The sequence below is a fragment of the Tachyglossus aculeatus genome, chromosome 22, assembly GCF_015852505.1.
Source record: "Tachyglossus aculeatus isolate mTacAcu1 chromosome 22, mTacAcu1.pri, whole genome shotgun sequence".
Lineage (NCBI taxonomy): Eukaryota > Metazoa > Chordata > Mammalia > Monotremata > Tachyglossidae > Tachyglossus > Tachyglossus aculeatus.
The window spans coordinates 14,836,682-14,858,968 of NC_052087.1; the positions used below are offsets into that span (position 1 = coordinate 14,836,682).

A 22,287-nucleotide genomic window follows, 5' to 3' on the forward strand; every position below is an offset into this window, starting at 1 on the left:
CCAAAAGAATAAAAAGCTCCAATTTTCCTGTGCCTCAAAAAATGTATTTCTGTTTATATATATATACATAGAGAGAGAGAGAGAGAGAGAGGGAGAGAGAGAGATGCATATATATATATATATATATATATATACATACATGTTTATGTAATTTACCTTTAAATTTAGCAATTTAGAGAAAAGTTAAACATGTACGCATATGTATATATATGCATATATATTCAACTTTTCAATAACTTTTCACTTATTTCCTTGTAAGCTGGTATAGCTTCTATACTAAACAAAGCTTCTGTGCCTCAGACCACCTACAAAGAGCCTTCCATATCTCCCACAGTTTCAATGGATTACATTTGTCATTTCATACAAACACCATCTAAAAGAATGAATTGCTGTAAATTTGCCTCAGAAATCTTCAGAACCTCTGCTAAGTGAAATATATGGCCACATCAGAAATGCCATCTGATTTATTTCACAACCAGAAATACCCATTTCCTAATCCATCATTAGCTATGGTAACTTCCCTTGATGGCAAAAAGGTGCTTTTCGAAATGTAATTTGAAATGAGGGGCCTACAGATCTTTTTTGAATTCAACACTAACACCTTCTGTACCAACTTTGCCATTGGATCGAATCTTCTTGAATAAGGCATAAAGGACCCTTGTAAATGTTTAAAGCTAAATAAACTTACAAGTCCCTTCACCACAACTCCCTCTCACCGCCAAAAAAATGAATCAATGGATTCTGACAGGCTAAAATAGGTTTCCAAATCTACTTTAGAAATAGCCAAATTCAATAAGTTCTGCTCTGCTGTAATCCTCCTTGACCTCTTGGCAGCTATGGATCACTTCCTTCTCCTTGAAAAACTATCAGTCTTCAGTTTTCTGAAACTGAACTAATATAGTTCTCCTTCTATTTATCTGACCTATCAGTTCTGTTCACTGGCATCCCTACTGGCTCTTATACCTTAGCTCTGGGTATCCCACAAGGCTCTTATCTGGGTCCCCTACTCTTCTTTCTCCACCCCAACTTTCTCAGAGACTTAATTCACCCATAAATTAGGAGGCCTTCCCAAACTGAGCCCTCTTTTTCCTTTCCCACTCCCCATCCCCCCTGCCCTACCTCCTTCCCCTCCCCACAGCACCTGTATATATGTTTGTACAGATTTATTACTCTATTTATTTTACTTGTACATATTTACTAGTCTATGTATTTTGTCAATGATGTGCATCTAGCTTTACTTCTATTTATTTTGATGACTTGACATCTGACCACATGTTTTGTTTTGTTGTCTGTCTTCCCCTTCTAGACTGTGAGCCCGCTGTTGGGTAGGGACCGTCTCTATATGTTGCCAACTTGTACTTCCCAAGCGCTTAGTACAGTGCTCTGCACACAGTAAGCGCTCAATAAATACGATTGATTGAATGAATGATTGAATGAATGAATGAATGAATGAATGAATGAAAACAGATGACTTCCAGATCTACCTCTAGCCATGGCTTCTTCTCTGAACTTAGATTCCCTCATCTCCTCTTGCATCCAAGATGTCACTGCTGGGGTGGCTCACCAGTACCACAAATTTAACATGTTTAAATGTATCTACACATTTTTTTTGCAAATATCTTCCAGTGAGGTTTTCTATTTCAGCTGATACCACCAGCCCAGAAGCTTACAACCTCAGTATTACTCTTGAACGCTCACATTCAATCTGCCAAATTTTACCACTTCTTCCTACCCAACATCTTCTGTATCTGCTCTTCTCTTCCCACCCACACAGCTACCACATTTGAATAAATTCTGTTCATATTGCAGCTAGAAAATGCCAGCAGTCCCTTTTCTGGTGACCCTGCCTCCAACTTCTTTTCCCCTTTATCCATGCCCACAATCCACACACTCCTTAGTACAGGAGTACTAAATACTTTTTAATAAATACAACTGATTTCTGAACATATTATCTTCTTAAATCATTGCTTAGCACTGAATAATTATTATTACTACCACATCTCTCCACTCCTCAAAGCCCTCTATCAATCAATCAATGGTATTTATTGAGCATTTATAATGTTCAGAGCACTGTACTACGTGCTTGGGAGAGTACAACACAACAGAATTAGCAAGCATGTACCCTGCCCATAATGAGCCTTCAGTCTAGAAGGGGCATTAATATTTGTTCCTTGGCAGGAACAAAACAGGCAGGAACCAGATAATTTGGTGGAACCGCTCAAATCAACAGAACTTAGAACAGTGCTCAGCACTTAGCACTGTGCTTGGCACATAGTAAGCACTTAACAAATACCATTATCATCATCAGAACTGTAATCAACTACTTAGCACAAGCTCTTGATCTTGAGTATGATTTAGAACAATAGCTCTCCTGTGATTCTTGATGGAGTACTTCAGACTGGGAGTCCCTTGTGGGCCAGGAACTGTGCTGTGGGGTTTGTCGAGGACCTAATATCAAATGTCCAAAGGTCACAGATCCAAGTTTATAGACAATGCAGGAGGTAGAGTGAGCCAGGGAAAAGAGGGCTTAAACGGGGAAGGCCTCTTGGAGAAGGTGTGACAATAATGTTTTAAAGATTGAGAAAGTGGTGATCTGTTGTATATAGAGGAGGAGGGAGTTCCAGGCTTGGGGGAGGATGTGGGAAAGGGGCTGATGGAAAGATAGATGAGATAGGGGCACAGGAATTGAGTGTGTGGACTGGGCTGTAGTAGGAGGTCAGTGAGGTGAGATAGGATGGGGTAAACTGATTGAGTGAATTAAAACCAAGGGTAAGGAGCTTCTGTTTAATGCGATGGTGGCTGGGCAACCACTGGAGGTTCTTGAAGAGTGGGGAGACATGGACTGAGCATTTTTGTTGGTAAATGATTCACGCAGAAGAATGACGTATGGATTGGAGTGGGGAGGGACAGGAGACTGGGAGGTCCGCAAGGAGGCAGATGCAGTAGTAAATGCGGGATAGGATAAGTGCTTGGATCAGCATGATGGCAGTTTGAATGGAGGGAAAAGGGTGGATTTTAGTAATGTTGTGATGATGAAACCAACAGGACATAGTGACAGATAGAATATGTTGGTGAAATAAGACACATGAGTTGAGGATAACACAAAGTTATGGAATTGTGAGACAGGGAGGATAGTAGTATTATCTACAGTGATAAGAAAGACAAGGGGAGGGAAGGGTTTGGGTGGGAAGAACAGTTCAGTTTTGGACATGTTTAATTTGTTTAATTTCTATTGGCCTTCTGTGTATCTCCACATCAAGCAAAATCTTACTATCAGCTTCAAGACTCTCCCACTGCACAGACCTGCTCTCTTCATCTTTACCTTTCATTCCTACACTCTTTCCTTCATGTCCTTTTTACTCCAAACCAACCTGACTATACCGCCTTGCTCTCGACTTTTCCCCTCTGTCCATTTAATTATGCTGTTCCTCTGGCTCGGAACTCTCACCCTTCCCAAAACCTACAAACTGCAGTCCTTGCCACATTCAAACCCCTTACAAATTTCCTCATCTTCCACCAATAAATTCCCAACACCTCCAGTCATATAAACCCATCAGCCATCTCAAGCATTTAGGTCCTTAATTATACCATGCATCGATTTTGTATATATATATATATGTATTTCATTGTACAATAGAATGTTTACAAATTGAGAACTCAAATTAAATACTCAATTTGTAAATATGTTCATGAGTGAGCACTCCATCCCCCTTAATAATGTAAGATTCTTATGGACAGGGAATGTGCCACTCCTTTTTCTGTACTTCCCAAGCACACAGTGGCCATACAATAAATGTTATTACTACCCTTCCTACTAGAAATGACTATTTACAGTCTATTGTTGCCATTGCATTTAACAGCAAAATGGGATACCCTGTCTTTAAAACATTAGACTAAGAGGAACAAATTCTTGACTGAAAACTGCTTACCAATACAGGACTCCCCGGAAACTGAGTAGGTCCCATTGTCATGGAAACCGCTTCTGCACTCACAGTGGTACCACCCTGGTAGGTTAACGCAGCGCGAGTGGTTGTGACACTCAATGATTCCTTCCTCACATTCATCAATATCTGCCTCAGAAAAACACAAAACAAAACAAAAAAAAACACAAGCCACCCAGGGAGTTAATTTCACTTGATACTTCCATTATAACTGCTTCTTTAAAAGAACATTAAAATATCAATACATCATTTAAAATAAAATATATGAGTATATCAATCTTATTCTAGATGCTGAGGTTATCTAGTCCATCTCCCAGCCTCAAGGGAGGACTGAACTAAGTCAAATAAAATAATCTCCTTTCATCAGAAAAACTATCCCAGAGGGACTCCACATCCCCCCTCAGTAAAATTACCCTAGAAATATATTACATATAGCTAATAGTAGTACTAGTGATAGTATTAATTAAACCTTACAGTGTTCAGAACAAAGTACAAAGCACTGGAAGAAAATAAATAGTTGGGATAACATGGTCCCCATTCCTCATGGGGCTCACACTCTAATAGGACTAAAGACTTCAAGTTCTAAATGAAGATGTGATTGCATTTTGAACCATCCAGCTGTGCTATTTTCAGGATTACTGACAACTAGTGTTGCCAGTCCCACTAGATTATTAGCCCCTTGTGGGCAAGGAACATGTCTACCAGGTCTGTTGTAATTTCTTAAGTGTGTAGCATAGTGCTCTGTACAGAGTTAGCCCTTAATGAATACCATGATCGCTTGAACTAGTGGATTCAGAATATAGAGGGGTCCTCAAGTGGATATTCCAATTCAAAACCCTATGAGGCTGATGACACATGGACAGATGGCAGTAGAAAGGGAAAGGGGACTCCACCTGATTTGCCTACTGTGAAACCCAAAGGTGCTCAGCAAAATAACTCCACACTTGACAAAAGAGTAGATTGTATGTGCCCATAAGACGCAATGCAAGGTCACCCAGAAAAAAAACACAAAAATCAACTTTTGTTATTTTTTGAGTGGAAACCAAAACTTAATTCCCTGTATTTCCAATCACCATATGTTGCATTTTATAAAGGTATTCTCTAAAACTTATTTAATTTAGAACCCATAATATGTAATAACCTTGGCTGATTACTATTCGGCACCTGGCTGTTGTTCTCTGCACACATACGCTGCTTTGCAAGGGCCATAATTAAACGTTACCAAATTAATTTTACATGTAACCTTGGTATAATTAAGAAGCTGTTACAGTTCCATGATGTTCATAAAATTGGTTGTTTCTTCTGTTCAGGCTAAACTCCCTTTATTTTTAAACCTGGGCAGTTTTCAAGAACACTACAGGGGTTCTAAGAAATTATGAATGAAGGCAGTTTGAGCTGCTTTTGTCGGCTGAGATTTATACCTATCAGGCAACAGTGAATAAAGCAAGAAAGAAGCTCATGTAACTGTGTCTGAGAAGGCTCAGTGAGGAATCTGTTCCTGTAACCTAAAGAATTTCTTTGAATCATATCTAGCCACTTTCTCACAATACATTGCACAACCAGCCCTCATAAAAGGGGTTATTGTTAATTGTCCTTTTCTTACTGTTGCTTAAATTGACAAGAGAATGCAACAGAAAATCTAGCGGAGAAAACAATCATTCTTACTCTGCTTAAACTGAACAAATGTAATTATTCTCAGAGGATTCACATGATCAAGGTTTATTTCCATCCCTATTTGTTGCTTGCTCCCAAATATCATTAAATTGCTTTACATTAATCTCTGCTTTCAATTCCCGTCCATTCCTTACCGATTTTGAGAAGCTAATTCCTCCATCAAAATGACACTCACATTTAACTGCCCATCAATGATGATTTCTACTTACTACTCAAGCTCCTCAATTCATTATGGCAAATGGAATTTATAACCATGATCTTTTCACATGTCACGCCTGACGGAACCAGTTTAATCCTATTTGGAAAGTGCACGACTTTGCTACTGCAGGTAATCTGCAAATGAATCCCCTCAATCGGTGCTTCTTATTTCATTCCCTTCATGAACATTCACGGAATCTCAGGAGTCCTGAACCGCAAATTACTTCCATCACTTGACCTCTGTCCACATTCACTTTTACTTCTCTTTAATTTGCAAAATCAGTAGAGTTTTCTTAAGTTTATTTTCCAAACTGATTCCTTCTAAGATGAATTGATCAAGTCTGCGGAAGACTGCTATCCAAATAATAGGCTGCCTTTAAAGGAATTAATATGGTGGAATCGAAGACATTGTGTTCTAATGATAATAATTGTGTTTTTGGTTAAGCACTTACTAATATGCTAAAAATTGTACAGAGCTCTAGAGTATATAAAAGTTAATAGGTCAGACAGAGTCCCACCTGGAACTCACAGCTTATGAGGGAGGTAAAACAGGTATTTTATGCTCATTTTACAGATGAAGTAACTGAGCCATAGAGAAGTTAAATGACTTGCCCAAGGTCGCACAACAAGCAAGTGACAGAGCCAGAATTAGAACTCACATTCTATGACTCTGTAAACTGTTCTCTACCCACTAGGTCACTAAAGCACTGAAGGAGGAACATACACATAAGGATAAAGATGAATAATTACAATAACTTTGTGTCATCAATTCCATTCCAGCAACAGTTTTCTGTATATCCTTCTCTTCAGAGCACAAGGTAACATTACAACCTTTCTCCTGCCCAAAAAAAAAAACAAGGAAAACTTTTCCAGTTCCTTAATGTAGGATTCTTAACCTATCCTACATTATTTACAGGGACATTCACAAAAACTAACAGGAGAGGAAAAAAATCAATGAAGAGCCCTTGAACATTCTATTGTCCTCTCCCTGTTTTAAGAAAATTATAAGAACAATACATCATTGCTGACAAATACAGGACAATATATGTGGACTCAGTTTGCACTTACAAGGAATGCTAATATTACCATGATATCAGGAGATTTGTGAGGGCTATAAAGGAAAAAGATTTCCTACATCTTAAACGTCTAATATAGATTATGTAACAACATAGAAGTGTCAACCTAGAGTGGAAGTCGTGTATCTTCTAGGAAGTCTTGAAGACCTCCAAATTTTGAATGGTAATATGTACAGTAGATAGTGTTTTGGCTCCACCAATTTTTGATTTTATTATTATTGAATGCACCGCCATGCATTAAGCATTTGGATAAAATCTAGCAGGTGAGGGTGGCTGCAGTGGAAGAGTGCATCTGCTTGCTGGTTGGAGCTTTCCATAGCTGGCAGTGAGTTACATGAAGAAGATCCAGTTCTCATTTCTTTACCATTAAAGCGCCTGCTTGCATCCTGTATAGATGATTAATATATTAGATTTGATGTTGAAGAGGTCATTGGATATTCTTTCTCTCTGCATCATGCTACAGAGGAAGTTTGGGTACTAAACCATCTCCCTTTTTATGTTCTAGCATAGCCATTTCTAATTCCATGTGCATGATGTTGTATTAAAAATGCCATATGTTTTGCCTATATCAATATCTTCATATAATTTTACACAAGCAAAGATTTGCATTCTAATGCATCACTAAATATTTCATTTCTTTGTCAAGTAACACCCTATTAAGTTGATTAAAGGTATTTTTTTATAGTTTTTTATGTCAGTACAACATTTTCAATGACAATCAGCTTCTAAAATGTTAAGCTGCACATCAATTTTTTTTCTTATGTGAAGATATAACTACTGATAGTTGTATGTATGATGGTATTTACTGAATGCCCATTGTTTGCAAACCTCTGTACTTATTCCTCCCTATATCCTCTTATCCTCCTAAGTTTTCCATTCCTGTTGCAAATATCACCATCCTTCCATCTCACAAGCCCACAGCATCAGAATGTTGCTTGACTTTCCTCTCTCTTTCAACCTCCACGTTCAATTAGTCACTAAATTTTGTCCGTTCTTTCTACACACATCTCTAGGACCTGCTCTCTATGTCCAAACTACTGCCACACTGATCTGAGCATTTGTTTTATTACCCTCCTCAAAGTCCTCCCTTGCTCTAGTCTCTCTCCTTCCAGTCTATACTTTGCTGCCCAAAACATTTTTCTAAAACACGTTTTGAACACATCTCCCTGCTTCTCAAAAGCCTCCAAAAGTTGCCCATTTCTATCTGCATCAAGATGGTCCTCTTGATTATTGCTTTTATGGTACTCACTCAACCCTCTTCCCTTTAAATAAAATAAATAATAATATGGCACTTACTATTTGCAAAGCACTGTTCTAAGCACTGGAGGTGATACAAGGTGATCAGGTTGTCCCACGTGGGGCTCACAGTCTTAATCCCCTTTTTACAGATGAGGCACAGAGAAGTTAAGTGACTTACCCAAAGTCACACAGCTGAAAAGTGGCAGAGCCAGGATTAGAACCCATGACCTCTGACTCTCAAGCCCGTGCTCTTTCCACTGAGCCATGCTGCTTCTCTACTTCTTTACTTCTTCTCGCTTCTTTACTTATCAATTAATCAGCCAATGGTATTTATTGAGCACTTAATATTCATTCATTTCATTCAATCGTATTTATTGAGCGCTTACTGTGTGCAGGGCACTGTACTAAGCACTTGGGAGACTACAATACAGCAGAGTTAGAAGACATGTTCCCTCACTACAACGAAATTAATTTATCACTTTTCTCCTGCCATACGCCAGCTTGCACGGTTCACTCCTCTTAACCTAACCGACTCAGTATACCTAATTCTTCTTTCTGTCAAACTCTTGTTCATACCTCCTCTTCTCCATTAAACTGTCTTTCATATCTGTTGGACCACTGTTCGCCTCATCTTCAAGGCTCTTAAATTCTCCTCTGGGAAACTTTTCTTGCTTTTCCTAACTTCTTGTCCTCCTGCCTCCTTAGCACTTGTATGTCATCTATCCATTTGGATACTCACCCTCCCACCACACACTTATGCACATCCGTTTAAACTGTTGCTTCCCCCTACCTGCAATTGACTTTAGTGGGTCTCTCCCACCAGAGTGTAAACTCTTTGAAGGCAGAGATTATGTCTACTAACTCTAGTGTACTCCCCAAGCTCTTAGAACAGTGTTTTACACAGATTGTACACAATAAATCTCCCAATTGAATGTATAATTGACATAAACACACGTGGTTACTATCGATATAAATACATATTTAAGGGCAGAAGTGCCTGTTGGGTTGATATGACCCAGAATACTAGAGGTTAATCAAGGATGCTTATTTACTGTATATAGAAAAAGAAAGGAAAGCTGAGTAAATGGTGTGTGAGAGGCATGACAGTGAGTCTCAGTAAACAAGAGACAAGGCATAATCAGAAGGAAAAGAAGAGCACTGCAGGAAATGGGTGAGAAAAGAGAGGATGCACAAAACTTCTGAATAAGGGACTAACAGCTCCATAAGCAGAAAGAGTAAAAAAGGGGGTAGGAGGGAACAATGACTAAGGGGCCATGCATGAGGCATTGAGCAAAACGTCAGGAGATAGAAAAGAAATGAGCCCGTCATAGATTCTGAGCCCGTTGTTGGGTAGGGATTGTCTTACTACAGTGCTCTGCACACAATAATCGCTCAATAAATAGGATTGAATGAATGAACTGAAGATAGGAGATAGAACCCAAAGAGTAGTCAGAGGCAAGGAAACAAAGAAAGTTTAAATAATCTGAGTTATACGTTAACAGTCGAAGGCAAAGAAAAGGCTCCAGAAGGGTCCTAAGGGCTGGGAGAGGCAGAGAGGAAGAGACAGGGAGACTGGAGAGATAATCATAGAAAGAGACAGATATTTTAAAACTAAATGGCCTCACAATTTCCCAAATGGAAGACAAATCAATCTCTGTTGTCAGAGAAAATCAAAGAAGGTGTTAAGAGCTTCACAAATAATTGTAAAATGTTACAAATGATGTTTAGTTGTTAAATTCTGTCTGTTTCTATGAATACAAATTTTCCTTTAAGTACTTATAAATTCAAAGAGCACTGGCCTGGGAGTAAAAGAACCTGGGCTTTAATCCCATCTCTACCACTTGCCTCCTGTGTGACCATGGGAGACTCATTTAACTTCTCTGTGGCTCTGTTTCCTCATCTCTGAAATGAGGATTCAATAACAGTTCTGTCTCTCAGTGCTTAGTACAGTGCTTAGCATGTAGTAAGTACTTAAAAATATCACTATTATAATTTTTAAATTCTTATGAGCTATATAAGACTAAGAGATTACTGTATGATTACTATAAACCAATGAAAAACTCTGTGACAGAGATGAAATTAGAGTGGCCACCATTTGGCCCCAACAAAGTTCCTTCCCATATCTGAGCTCACACCTCCATATCTTTTATCTGTGAGAATGTCCCAATCCACTCAGTGTCCAATAATTTAAAAAAAATCCAGTACAAATTCCTGAAGAGCAGCCAATAACCCATATTAAAGTTCTCCTATTACTAATTTGGTTCTAGTCTAGAATTTTTCATGTGTCTATGAAACTCTGTTACGGTGTATTTTAAGTGATCCATTTATTTTCCTTTAGAGGAGGAAGCCATGTTAGGTTTGAATTAATTCCTGATGTTAATACTGTCTTATGAGAATATGCCTATGATTTTTACTTTGTGTATTCCTGTATAATGCATTATTCATAGAGGTATTGGCACAGACATGATAAAAAGGATATTTTAACCTCTAAATGAGAGATTTCAAACCCCACTGAAAAAATGAAGAATTCAAATAAACCAATCCTTTTTTAAATACTTTGGCATTCTCAGTGACTGTGATTACAGCAAGAGAAAATTATTTTGTTCTGCAGTAGCATGTCAAAATGAGGCAGAGCGTTTTTAAAGTAAAAACCATTTTTCCTTCAGTTCTAAGAACATTACAATTTATCTAAAACAAAACATGTCCTTCACTTTGCTCTTTGGTAAGTAGTAAAAGAAATTAAGTACAAAGTAAATATTGTCCTGAACATACAGATCTATATAGATCTAAAACTTCATTTCATTGGAGTCTGGGTGTTACTAGGGAAGTACCCTGTTTGTATGTTGACAAAAAATTTATTTGTGAAAACTGCACTAATAATAATAATAATGATGGTATTTGTCAACACTGTTCTAAGCATTGGAGTAAATACAAGCTAATCAGGTTGGACACAGTCACTGTCCTACATGAGGCTCATAGCCTTAATCCCCATTTTACAGATGATAATAATAATAATGATGGTATTTGTTATTACTTATTATGTGCCAAAAACTGTTCTAAGCACTGGGGTAGATACAAGGCAGTCAGGTTGTCCTTCGTGGGGCTCACGGTCTTAATCCACATTTTACAGATGTGGTTACTGAGGCACAGAGAAGTCAAGTGACTTGCCCAAAGTCACACAGCTGATAAGTGGCAGAGTCGGGATTGGAACCCACGACCTCTGACTCCCAAGCCCACGCTCTTTCCACTAAGCCATGCTGCTTCTTGATGATGATGTAACTGAGGTACAGAGAAGTTAAATGACTTGCCCAAGGTCACACAGCAGACAAGTGGAAGAGCTGAGATTAGAACCCATGTCCTTCTTACTCCCAGGCCCGTGCTCTATCCACTAGGCTATGCTGCTTAAGGGTCCAGAAGGTAGTACAACCAGCTTGTGTAAGTCAATATTAGCATTATTACCTGAGCCAAGCCCAATAAAACATAAGTGAAAACTGTGTGAGTGACTAGTTCCTGTATGAACGCAACTTTCTAAACACCTGAGGAAACTGCTTGGGCACATATATATCTATATCTATATATCTATATCGATATCTATATCTATCTCTATATCTAGATATAGATCTATATCTATAGATAGAGATAGATATAGATATAGATCTATATGGAAAGCGGATAATTGAAAGCAAAGATGACTTTGTGGGTATCATAAAATAAAGAGGATGATGATTATTAGTTGACTCCACCAGATGTTTCTGGTTCTTATGAAAAAAAATTAACTTTCTTCAAGTGTTTGTGTTAAAATTTGAATCCTATCAGTAATTAACTTAATTATGCATACTTTATACCTCTATTAAAGATCCCATCTTCTGCAAGTGCCTATTACTAATTCAGTGTACTGACTGAATGTAACATGATCTCATCTGAAAAGAGGGGACACTAGGAGCTGGGTTGTGTGTGATCCCAACAGGGCTATAGAATAAAAGGTGGAAGGACAGGTTGTGAAGAAACAGGTAAGGTGAAAAGCAGTGATTGTAGATAAGATTTAAAGTGGAAGCAGATAAGATATAAAAGCTATGTGTAAGAAAACCCAGGTTTGCAAAATAGCTGAGAGGTCAACTGCTGTGAAAAGATACATCATGTCACCCTTTCATGGAAGGGGTGAATCAAAGGTAAGGAGTATATAAGTAAATAACAACCTTATCTAGTCTGCTCACCAGTGGGTTAACTGTGGGAGCACCTGAAGTAAGGGAGGGAAACATAGCAATAAAGGTTATTCTTGTGACAACCATGGGGCTCAAGTTCTTTGCTACACAGGGAAGCACTATGGGAGCTCTTAGCTTTTGGCTGTCAGGGACAGGTTTTACTGTAACAATCCTTGGTGCTCTGATTTGTAGGAGGAAAGAACAAAGGAGAGTAAAAAACATACAAAAAATACAATCCCACCACACTGTTATATTGGAGGCAGGAACTGATCTGATTATTCCAGGAAGTCTTCCTGGAAAGATGGCATTTTGAGAGGGAAACTTTCCTATCACGCAACACATTAATCCTTGGTGCTTGTCTTACCTCATAGAGCCAACTTTGTATGGCTTTATTTGGCAACTGTACAATCTGTCAAGCTATGAAAACTTCAAGCCATTATCGGTGGCTAATCTGTGGCTATATTTACAGGAATCCAGGATGTCCTACTAGTTTAATTGGCCTGTAGCAGAGGGAGACTGCAAACACACACTTTGTGAAAGTGTGTTTTATTTTATTGCTCAAACATTTAGAGCTAGGACTTTTAGCCAAAATGCTCTTGAGGTAGCCAGTTTGAAAATGACACGTCAGAACTCTCTGAGATGAGTGAATAGTAAGAAGAGTAGAAGAGTGGGGGAAAAAAGAGGTCTAAGATTCAGAGAAGTACAGAGAGAGACAGCACCACTGGACCTGGATTCTAAAGGAGTTGGGTGCCCCATGGAAACACTGATGAAAGATGGTGATGCAGATGGGCCCTGTCTTTTTCTATGCCCCTCTTTCCACCTGGGTCAACAACAGGTTCATTGCCCTCCTTTCTGATCTTCCAAACTCCTCCCTCTTCCCAATTCAGTCTATACTTCAATCTGCTGTCCGAATTAGCTTCCTACAGAAACGCTCTGGGCATGTCACTCTCCCCCTCCTCAAAAATCTCCAGTGGTTGCCTATCAACCTTTGAATCAAGCAAAAACTCCTCACTATTGGCTTCAAAGCTCTCCATCACCTTGCCCCCTCCTACCTCACCTCTCTTCTGTCCTTCTACAGCCCAGCCTGCACATCCTGCTCCTCTGGTGCTAAACATCACTGTGCCTCATTCTCGCCTGTCCTGCCATCGATCCCCGGCCCACATCATCCCCCTGGCCTGGAATGCCCTCCCTCCACAAATCTGCCAAACTAGCTCTCTTCCTCCCTTCAAAGCCCTACTGAGAGCTCACCTCCTCCAGAAGGCCTTCCTAGACTGAGCCCCCTTTTCCTCTGCTCCTCCTCCCCTCTCCATCACCCTGACTCCTTCCCTCTGCTCTATCCCCATCCCACAGCACTTGTGTATATATGTACATATTTATTATATGTTATTAATAATGTGTAAATATGTATAATTCTATTTATATTGATGCCTGTCTACTTGTTTTGTCGTCTGCCTCCCACCTTCTAGACTGTGACCCCATTGCTGGGTAGGGATTGTCTCTATTGCCAAATGTACTTTCCAAGCGCTTAGTACAGTGCTCTGCACACAGTAAGCACTCAATAAATATGACTGAATGAATAAAAACCTTTGTTATTCTATTTATTTCTTCTTTCTTTTACCCTCCTCCACAGTTTGCTGGAGAGTCAAGCACACTCAGTAACCACAGGGAGGCTTTGGTTGCAAATGGGACATTGTCAATTATTCTCTTTGGTTGTTTTCACTATTTACATTAGGGCAACCAATATTCTCCTCAGGAAATGGAATGGAATGGGTTGAACAAATCATTGCTCCAAAACACCATACTGCAACATCCTGGTTTAACTATTATGAGCTCTGTTCATCTATGTCTATAAGAATCTCAAGGTTCCTGTACTTGGACTCCGGTGATGCCAAGAAAATTATGGGAAACCCCACTATTATACCTAATCATGAGTCATTTCTAGTCTTGCACAGTCCAGTCAATTCTCAGTTACCACAGCAGTTAATGATAAACAGAACACTAACAAGCTCACTATCCATATTTGCCTTTTTGAGCGTATCTGGTGATAGGATATTTTTCAAAAATATTTCTGCTTTGTAATAATTATCCCTACTAGAAAAATCTACTTGATCAGTGAGATTCACCTCCTAAATTTTTTTTCTATGTAGAATGGTTCGATTCCCAGAAACACACCTCACTGATTATAATGGAATCTCCCCATTAAATCACCACATTGCAGATATTTATAATAATAATAATAATGGCATTTATTAAGCACTTACTATGTGCAAATCACTGTTCTAAGATATTTCTTTCAAGCCTTAATGCTGGGAGGTAGCTTGAACTACTCCACAGATGTTGAGGTTCCCACTAGGAAAGGGGAACTTCATTTTAATTTGATTTGGCATTTGCCCCTGGCTAAAATTCTTCCAAACGAGTTAGCCCGGTTGATCATTCGATCAGGAATTAGCAGATTGTAGCTGGCCTCCTTCATCATTATTCAAGCACCATTTCCTGTGCAGTCATTTTTCCCGTGGTATCAACTACAATTCACTGACTAAAATGGCACTGTAGGGTACAAAATTACAAATCAGTACAAAATGGAACAGCAGGATTGAGCTGATTGGTGTTCAAGAATGTATCTTGCACAGCAGCATCAGCTGGGTCCTGCCCATGGCCACATAAACCAGCTGACCCTGTTGTATATGAATACATTTGTGTGTCAGATAAATTCTAAACAATTCCCTTCCACTGAACCATTATGCGCTTTTCTCACCAGTCTTACTCTAAATGATTGGGTAGGCTTTCCTCAGTCCCTTTATGGAACTGAGCATATACCAGGCATTTAAACTTTTACCTCAAAATAAAATTATTTGGCAAAGACAAGAACCATTAAACCGTTTGCAGCAAATCAAATGTTCTCCTTATATGTTCCATGATATTAAATTAGGACCCAACTGTGAACCCTGATGAACACACTAAGTAAAGCTTAGGGAATTATTTTAAGCTTTTCTAAATTCTCTAACTTTTAATTGAAACCACATTCTTTCCACTTGAGTTAGATACTGTATTCACTAATGCATCCATGGCTTCTTTGCCTGCAACCACCCTTAGAAACATGATAGAGAACACTTATTTTGGCTTATACCTCATTGTGGACAAGGGCTGTGTCTACCAACTCTGTTGCACTGTACTCTCCTAAGTCCTTAGTACGGTACTATGCACCCAGTAAGTGCTCAATAGATATAACTGATTGATTAAACTGATAACTATGAATGAGGCTGAAAATTAGAATTTTCAAATCTAATAGTTATTTTTAAACAAGTTTAGACTATATGATAGATTATCAGACATGAAATTGGCAAAGTGATAAATTCATTTTCCTTTATGGACTTTTTTTAGGATTCTAAAATATATATTTTTTAAATTTCATGAGTTATCTTTCAATCTCTGGGCCCATCATGAAGGTGCTTAACTAAAAGCAAAGTAATATGAATACATGACTGAACTAGGGGACTAGGGAATTTTTCTGTATTTTAAAGCTTAAGAATTATTGAATATAAATTAAGAAAGGGATAATCCAAAAATGTTGATGCAAAATTTATCCCTAATTTGAGATAGATATTTTTAACCTTTACATAATCTCTCTCTAGCTGACAAAGTATTAGATTTTTGCTGCCTCCTAGAAATGTGGTAGTATGTTGTAGATGAGCAAATATGATAAGATTTAAAAGTCCTTTGTTGTAATAGATCAGGCCTAACCCTCATGTTGCAGAGATTTCTGGAACAAGTAAGCTGCTCAACTCATGAAAACTCTCCCAGAGGGAAAGCTGTTTTACATTAGATGCCAATCACTACCCTGATGACCTCATCTGGAACATAGCCAATTACAGGGGAGGAGGAATTGGGCAAAGAAGTGAGAACTAGAAAAATTTATAAAAATTCTGGTCCTGAAATAAAGGTCAGAGCCTGTGCAGTCTCCAGAATGAAATGAAGTATCTTGGCCTGTAACCTTGGTGTTATCCTTGAGTCCTCTCTCTCAATTCAACCCACGTAATCCATCACCAAACCCTGTCAGTTCATTCCACCTTCACAACACTACTAAAATGCACACTTTCCTCTACTTCCAAAATATCACATTAATTAAATCACTTATCCTACTCCACTTTGGTTACGTAAGAGAAGCAGTGTGGTTCAGTGGAAAGAGCACAGGCTTTAGAGTCAGAGGTCATGGGTTCAAATTCCTGCTCCGCCAATTGTCAGCTGTGTGAGTTTGGACAAGTCACTTAACTTCTTTGTGCCTCAGTTACCTCATCTGTAAAAATGGGGATTAAGATTGTGAGCCCCCTGCGGCACAATCTGATCACCTTGTAACCTCCCCAGCGCTTAGAACAGTTCTTCGCACATAGTAAGCGCTTAATAAATGCCATTATTATTATTATTACTGTTCCAGCCTCCTTGCTGACCTCCCTGCCTCCTGTCACTCCCCAGTCCAATCCATATTTCACTCTGCTTCCCAGATCGTTTTTCTAGAAGAACATTCAGGCCATGTTTCCCCACTCCTCAGGAAACTCCAGTGGCTGCCCGTCCACCTCTGCATCATACAAAAACTCCTCACCATTGGCTTTAAAACACTCAATCACCTTGCTCCCTCCTACCTCACCTCACTAAACTCCTACTACAATCCAGCCCACACACTTTGTTCCTCTAATGCTAACCTTATCACGATACCTTGATCTCATTTATCTCACCACCATGCACTTGCCCATATCCTACCTCTGGCCTGGAATGCTTTCCCTCCTTGTATTCAACAGATGATTATTCTCTCCCCCTTCAAAGCCTTACTGAAGACACAAGAGGCCTTCCCTGATTAAGCCCCTCTTTCCTCTTTTCCCCCTCCCTTCCTTGTCACCTTGACTTGCTCTCTTCATTCACTCCCCCACCTCCCAACCCCACAGAATTTATGTACAAATCGGTAATGTATGAATGTCTCTCTCCCTCCATCCAGGTTGTAAGCTCGTTGTGGGCAGGGAATGTGTCTGTTTATTGTTGTATTGTACTTCCAAAGTGCTTGGTATAGTGCTCTGCACACAGTAAGCACTCAAAAAATATGACTGAATGAACTGAATGAATGAAGGAATGAGTCTGACAGTGGCTAGGAAGGGCCTGAACAGTGTGACCCCAGAGAACTGCCGAACACAGCTGAGTTTCAGGGGAACTGAGAATAAGATGAAGCACCCGTGCAAGATCAGGGATAGTACATTCATTCTCAGATCTGATTTAAGGTTCCTTGATGAAGAAGGATCTGGATTCCAATCCTAGCCCTGCTATTTGTATGCTGTGTGACCTTGGAGAAGTCACTTATCTTCTCTGTGCTTCAGTTACCTCATCTGTAAATGAGGATTCAGACTGTGAGCCCCACTTGGGACAGGGACCGTGTCCAACCTGAAGAGCTTGTAATTGATTAGCTACCCCAGCACTTGTAATAGTGCTTGAAACATAGTAAGAGCTTCAGAAATACATCACTATTATCATTATTTTTACCAAGTAAATACTGGTTATCTGTTATTGTCACAGAGAAGTCTGTAGGTAACTGTCCGTAATAGTAGTATAGTCTCTGTAGTCTATGTGTGGTGAATCTGCTAATTCAGAGAGACGTGCTATCACAGGAAAAGGACTGGGTACTAGGCAATTCTTTCCAACTTCAGAACCAATTAGTTGTATCACAAATGTCACTTATGCCTTTTGTGGCCTAGTAGACAGAGCACAGGCCTGGCTGTCAAAAGACCTGGGTTCTATCAATCATATTTACTAAGCACTTATTGACACACTATTTACACATTATTGTCTGATTCTTATCTCCAGTCTGCTGCTTGTCTGCAGTGTGAAAGGTCACTTCTCTGCCCTTCAGTTTCCTCATCTATAAAATGGGGGTTCAACACCTGTTCTCCTGTTAGACTGTGAGACAAAGACTGTCCCTTCTGATTATCCTGATTACCCTAGCACTTAGTGCAGTCCTTGGCACATATTTAATGATTAATAAATTCCATAATTACTAATTAATGAAGTCAAAGAGTCACAAGATGGTGGCAGAAAACTACTGGGACAATCTTTCAGATTGCATTAACATGGAGCATCAAAAGAGTCCTTATCAGGGCTACAAGAAGGTGGGGAAACAGGGAAACTTTGGTTAAACCACCATCTAAATTCAAAGTCACCAGTACATCCCACTTGTCAATACCGTGAATGTTAAACATACCCAAGGTGTTAAGGGGTTTAAACGGGTGGCAATTCAAGCCAACAAAGGAAATGATCAAATTGGAGCCAAAATGGAATAGAAAGAATTTTAGTTAATTGACAGAATCAGATTTTCCTTTCTAATATTTCTGCCATTGAAACCTAAATTGTGGTGCAGTGCAATATTTTTTATGTTTAATACCTGCAATGAATCATATTTGGCTTAAGTTGTTTTTAAATACTGGGCACAAAGAGCCTGATGTCATCTATTTCAGAGGGGAGGGGTGTTAAAGGTTAATTGACTAGTATTGATAAACTGCTTTGAGATCCATCGGTTAAAGCAGGCATTAAAATGAGATGTTATTATGATGATATGTTTTCATGAGTACCTTTGGGGACCATTAGACAAGTGATATAAATATGTCATTAGCAGCATTACCAAAATGATTAAGCCCAGAAACTATGAGTTACACATGAATTAGTGGGTGGATCCTTGCAATTATTCCAATGAACAAGCAGCTGTATGGTGATTTTACAATCACAAATTACTATTATCAGGATTTTAAGTATGTCAGAATAAAAATAATAAATTCAATCCAATGATAGATTATTTGGAGATACTTTCAGGCTCATATAGTTTGAGCTAGGAATGACCTTTATAAAAATGTATTATTTTAATCAAACCACCTAATTTACCAAAATGCATTTTTAATCAACAAACTGATTTTTTTATCAGTTCATAGCGAGTCTCATCAAATTAAGATATCCAGGAGATGAATTTACAGTGCATTAAAGCTGGAAGACTATATCCTTGATTTCCATGGAACCTGAAAATGTTTACTAAGGTAAAATTCTAGATACTCTTTTAAAAAGCACAAGACGAGAGGACACAAAAGACGTGGCAGGTATTATGTAGGAACCAAAAGTTTCCAATGACATACGTGAGCATGCATGAGCGCTCACATACACACGTGCACACAAACACACACACGATTTCATACAAAGCGAAGGGGAAAGTAAACCACTTCCCTCTATTTCAATCCCTTTATTCAGTCTGGAGCCAAATCCTTCTCCTTCTCTCTCTCTACTGTGGGTAGAGCATTGCACTTGAGAGAGAACAAAGGAAATAAAATGTGCAATTTTCCTTCTCTAAACTGGGGCAATTTCCAGAGTCACACTGGCTTTGTAAACCAATTTCTTAAAAATCCAAGTGACATTTCTAGCTCTGGAGATATTTGACCTGGTACATTGATGGTATTCTAAAATTCAGAAGATATGGTGCACCAAAGGGTCAATTGAAGAATACCATTAAAATTGTGCTCCAAATTAATACATGAACATTTTAATGATGGTTATTTAACTGTGATGAAGATGGTGATGAGTGTAGCAATGAAGATTAAAAAGGCATTGTAGCTGGCATTATGATATTAAGAGGCTTTTTGGCAAAAAGCAGTTATATGAAATTCCTATTAAAACATTAGCATAAATGAGATAGATCCTGAATATCTCTTTTTTTAACCTAAGGTAGGTTATTCCTATTGGTCTGGCCCTAGTTAAGCTACAATCCTTGATAACTGCATTTGAGAACCAGTGTTTTGGGGATTACCAGCAGGACATGATTCCCTAGAAAAAAAGTCTCCAAAAGCAGCTGACAAACATTATTCTTAGGAGATTTTAAAAAGCATTAAAACATTTCCAAGAAAACCATAAAGAGCAGACAATAGGTAAATATTTGCTTCAGTAGACCTATTTTCAGTGGCATAGATGAAGAACTGCGGTAAAAGTCAGTCAGTTGTGCCTTTTTTAGGTGACCAGAATTTGGGGATCTCAAAGTAGGCGAGGATAGGAGTGACTGAAAATGCAACAAAGATTTTCTATCTTTAGGACAATATAGGACAAAGGGAAAAATCCAGAAATAAAAAAGGAACCCATTCTGATTATTTTAGCCTTCAGGCCTGGAGCAGCTTTCAGAGAGACCAAGATAAAGGGGTCAGTGTAACAGGAAGGCTCTAAGGGAGAGGGAAAGGCAAAATTGAAACTCATCCTGTCTCATAAGACCCAAGATAATCACATATTGCAGTGAGGAAGAAGACATGGGACATGGATATCCCTCTTAGTACTTCAAGGTCAATAAGTCTAAAATTCATGTCTTCATTTTCCGTTCCAAATTTTCTCCTCTAACCTAACTTTCTCATCACTGTTGACAACATTACCATCCTTCCCATCTCTTAAGCCCATAAAACTGGTATTATCCATGAATCTTCCCTCTATTTCAATCCCTTTATTCAGTCTGAAGCCAAATCCTTCTCCTTCTGTTTCTCTACTGTGGGTAGAGCATTGCACTTGAGAGAGAACAGAGGAAATAAAATGTGCAGTTTTCCTTCTGTAAATTGGGGCAACTTCCAGTCACACTGGCTTTGACAAATGAAACACCATATCCAAGAATGAAACTAGTACAATGAACATAAATCTCTTCTAAAAGTTTATCAAAGAAATGTAGCAATTAGAACAGAAAAGATGAACTATTTATTTTATGTATAATGTGCTCATTATTACCTAGAGCTTATTATTTGATAGTTTGTCCAGTTCATTTGAAACTACCTAAATAATCAGGTTTTCTGCCATTTCACATACTTTCTGTGGAAAAAAACATGCAAAGGAGACAAAATAACACTTGTCAACATGATCTCAAAATAAAAGGCAGCAGATGATGAGACATGATATGTGGGATGATAATGTGAGAATTTTTATGCAGGATTTAAAATGTATCAACCAAACTTCTAGAGGCAAGCCAAAAGGCACAAGAAGAAAAATACCAGTAACAGTTTGTCATAATCAATCAAATCAGCATTCTTGGGTATCAGAAATTATAACTCAGATTTATAAGAAAATTTCAGAATAAAAAAACCACTTCCAATAAGGTCCCAACCCTTAGAAAATACAAGTTTTTCATTCAATTCAGTGCCTTCTGAGGTGTGATGTATTACACATTATGCCAACTGCAAAATATAGAATAGAGTAGGTGTAAAATAAAACAATCCAAAAGTCCTTTTAAATGTTAAGATATTATGGAAGCTTACTTTTTTGACAAATGGTTGATTTTATTAGTTGAGTTGCTTCATGTACAGTATAAATTTACTTTACTCATATTTAGACAAAGTTTTTTCTTGAGATTTATTACCTGGATTTGAAATGTCAAAGCTCTGAATCAATTAACCTATAAATGGCAGTTGATTGCTTGCTGTGTGCAGAGCATCCTTCTATGCATTTGAGAGAATACAATTTGACAACCAGTAGACACGTGCTCAGCCCATAGGGAGCTTTCAGTCTATATAGTTATATGCAATAAAATGATAATCATAGCATAATCCTAAGTTTCATAACTTTTTTTGCTAATATGAACATCCTACATAGAGAAGGTGTTTCCCATATCAGTAGTGAAGATAAAAGTAGAGACTACTGAAAAATTCTGTGGTTCTCAAAATAGACCAATTATTTGTGGTCTAGGGCTGGTCATTTCAGAATTATCACTAGGGAAATGATATGGAAGATTGAGGCAAAGCAATGGATTTTTTTAAGGTCAAAATAAGTAGAATTTCTTCACATATTGTCAGGTTTTGTATGTTTTGCAGAGCCTCATCTTCAATTAGTTGAAGACTTGTTGAGGAGGATATGAAATGTTCTTGCATCCTTCTAGCATTCCATCCTTGTCTGTGAGGAGATTGGAGCCATCTGCATGTC

At 38.5% G+C, this 22,287-nt stretch overlaps 1 protein-coding gene across 5 annotated transcripts in view; it reads right to left on the bottom strand.

Moving 5' to 3' along the window:
• NELL1 (neural EGFL like 1) overlaps window positions 1–22,287 on the bottom strand; it is a 499,897-nt gene that overhangs the window by 30,798 nt on the left and 446,812 nt on the right. For all 5 annotated transcript variants that reach the window (XM_038764520.1, XM_038764521.1, XM_038764519.1 and 2 more), the window contains one exon: window positions 3,930–4,070. In XM_038764520.1, the coding sequence (XP_038620448.1) occupies window positions 3,930–4,070 (141 nt within the window). The remainder of the gene's footprint in view (window positions 1–3,929; window positions 4,071–22,287) is intronic.